The sequence below is a fragment of the Pygoscelis adeliae genome, unplaced genomic scaffold (genome assembly GCF_000699105.1).
Source record: "Pygoscelis adeliae isolate BGI_AS28 unplaced genomic scaffold, ASM69910v1 Scaffold26, whole genome shotgun sequence".
Taxonomy (NCBI): domain Eukaryota; kingdom Metazoa; phylum Chordata; class Aves; order Sphenisciformes; family Spheniscidae; genus Pygoscelis; species Pygoscelis adeliae.
Genome location: NW_008825104.1, coordinates 5,499,003 through 5,501,065, shown reverse-complemented (window position 1 = coordinate 5,501,065; position 2,063 = coordinate 5,499,003). Strand labels below are relative to the sequence as shown.

The following is a 2,063-nucleotide window of genomic DNA, read 5'->3' as shown; positions in this document are numbered from 1 at the left end:
AGTCAGTAAAGACACTCTTGGTATCCCACACAGGGTGGTTCTGAGGACAGCAGTGTTTCTTTGTCCCTGAATCCGTTCACACCTCTCATTCTCAAGTGAACACGCAATTCTTTCCCCCAGGGCTCAGTGCGTGTTTGGTTTCTTTTATATTTTTTCTTTTATCTTCTGTCTCGGGGATTTCTGATTTTGCACCCATACGGTTGGAAAACATACTACATGCAAGCCAGATATGTGAACAAGTTGAAAGGCAGAGACAGATGGAGCCATCTCTGTGATATCTAAACAAAATACTTGGGACATGATGAAATACTAAAGCATTTGCATTAGTGTGTGAGCCTGAGCTGAAAGAACAAAAATGATGCAACAGAGTTACTCATATGTGGATTTAGAGCCTTAGTTTCTTTGCTCTTGACCTGCCGTTACTGCATGCAGAATGTCATGTGGGACTTCTAGAAGCTAATGAATCTAGGCTCCTATCTACTTGACATCAAGCAATATATTTATAAGCTGTGTGTTGTTTACGCTTGCCTAGTCTGAATTATTTTTGATCATAGTCTCTTTCACTCTTATTACTCTTTTCATATGGAAGAAGAACTGTTGTGGATCTTCATCTTTCCCCCACCAACACTGGGGACTGCCTCAAACAGTTTTACTGCTAGAAGCCTGTGCATCTAATTTGATTTTTAGTGGAAAATACATAGGGCTTCATATGTTTCAGAGTTAGCACGTGAAACCCAACCGAGAAGTGACAATGGCAGTCCAGAAAAGTAATGCAGCCTCATCATAACTATGCATGTTCTGAGCATTGCCCACAACAAACCTTAGACTGTTGCCACTCAGTCTGAAGTTTTTGCAGCTCGGTGCCTTTACTTTAGGTTATGAGGTAGTGTGTGAGAAATGGGAAACTGAGGAAGCTGTTGTTTTCTGCCTTGTGAGGCAGTCTGCCTCACTGCTACTGCTAGGAGTGATTCACGCTAGGTTTCTTATGCTTATTTTTGTTCAGAGAAGGTTTCCCTTGATACTTAATTTGTCATCTTCACTCTTCCCATAGCTGATTACTTTTATAGGTCAAAATGTTGAAGCAAAGGTCTGTAAAACACATGCATGTGTGAATTAAAATAACTTTTGAAAATGTCTGTCCTTACTCTGGGGAGATCCAATTGTTAGGTTAATCCTTTTGCTGTCTTTCATTCCAGCCTCTTCCTGGGATACTCTTGGTCCCAGGTAGTAGAGATCTTGTGAGAGGACAGCCAACCTTTTGTTAAAGCAACATCTGTGAACATACCATTGTTGGTTTTGTCATGTTTTACAATGCCATAACATCCATAACCATAATCCATAACATGCCATAACCTGTAAAATTTAGGTCTTCTTCCATTTTTATGTGGGGATTGACATCTAGTATCTTACTGATATCTCCCTCTTATGTTCATTATAGTTTAATACACCTCTGGTGGCCACAACATAATAGCAGCAAAATACCATGAAAATACTGAAAGTGGTCCTAGAAGTAGCAAGGAGCTGGGGTGCATGTTCCACCTGGGCTATCCCAGTGCCATTGGCATTGTCCAGGAGCAGTTATACCTAACATTCATGAATTCAGTAAAACTTGGAGAGTCAATGGAAGTATTTGCTGGAACCGAAGATGAGGTAGGTGTCCAGCAAGGTAGAAGGCGGTGCTGGAGGTTGGGCCACTCTGTTGAATTTGAAGCAGCAACACAGGCTACCTGTTTGCATGGTACCATTGAAGGACTGAGCCAAAAACGGTAGGATCTGTCTGGCAAGCCCACCGTGCTGGCTGTTTCTTTGCAATACTGCTAGCAGGGACGTGCTGGAATCTACATTTCTGGGGGCAGTTTTAGAATGGCTGCTGTGTTTCCTTCCCCTTTAGTCAGTAACACCACCGGGTTTGAAGCGTTCGCAAAGCGGGGGGATGCGGGCATGTGTTTCGGACCGGGGACCAGCTGCCTTTGGAGTGGGGCGCCCTGCCGTCCCCACCCCCAGGGCAGAGGGCTCGAAAGTTGCCGCAGCCGCATTCCGGGGTGGGCCCCGCGCCGTCTTCA

At 44.2% G+C, this 2,063-nt stretch overlaps 1 protein-coding gene across 1 annotated transcript in view; it reads left to right on the top strand.

Annotated features, from left to right (window-relative positions):
• The first annotated feature begins 1,530 nt into the window (after positions 1-1,530).
• The window catches only part of HOMER1 (homer homolog 1 (Drosophila)), a 93,413-nt gene continuing 92,880 nt past the window's right edge, over positions 1,531-2,063 (top strand). The window contains exon 1 of the mRNA XM_009327322.1: positions 1,531-1,650. Coding sequence (XP_009325597.1) covers positions 1,531-1,650 — 120 coding nt within the window. The remainder of the gene's footprint in view (positions 1,651-2,063) is intronic.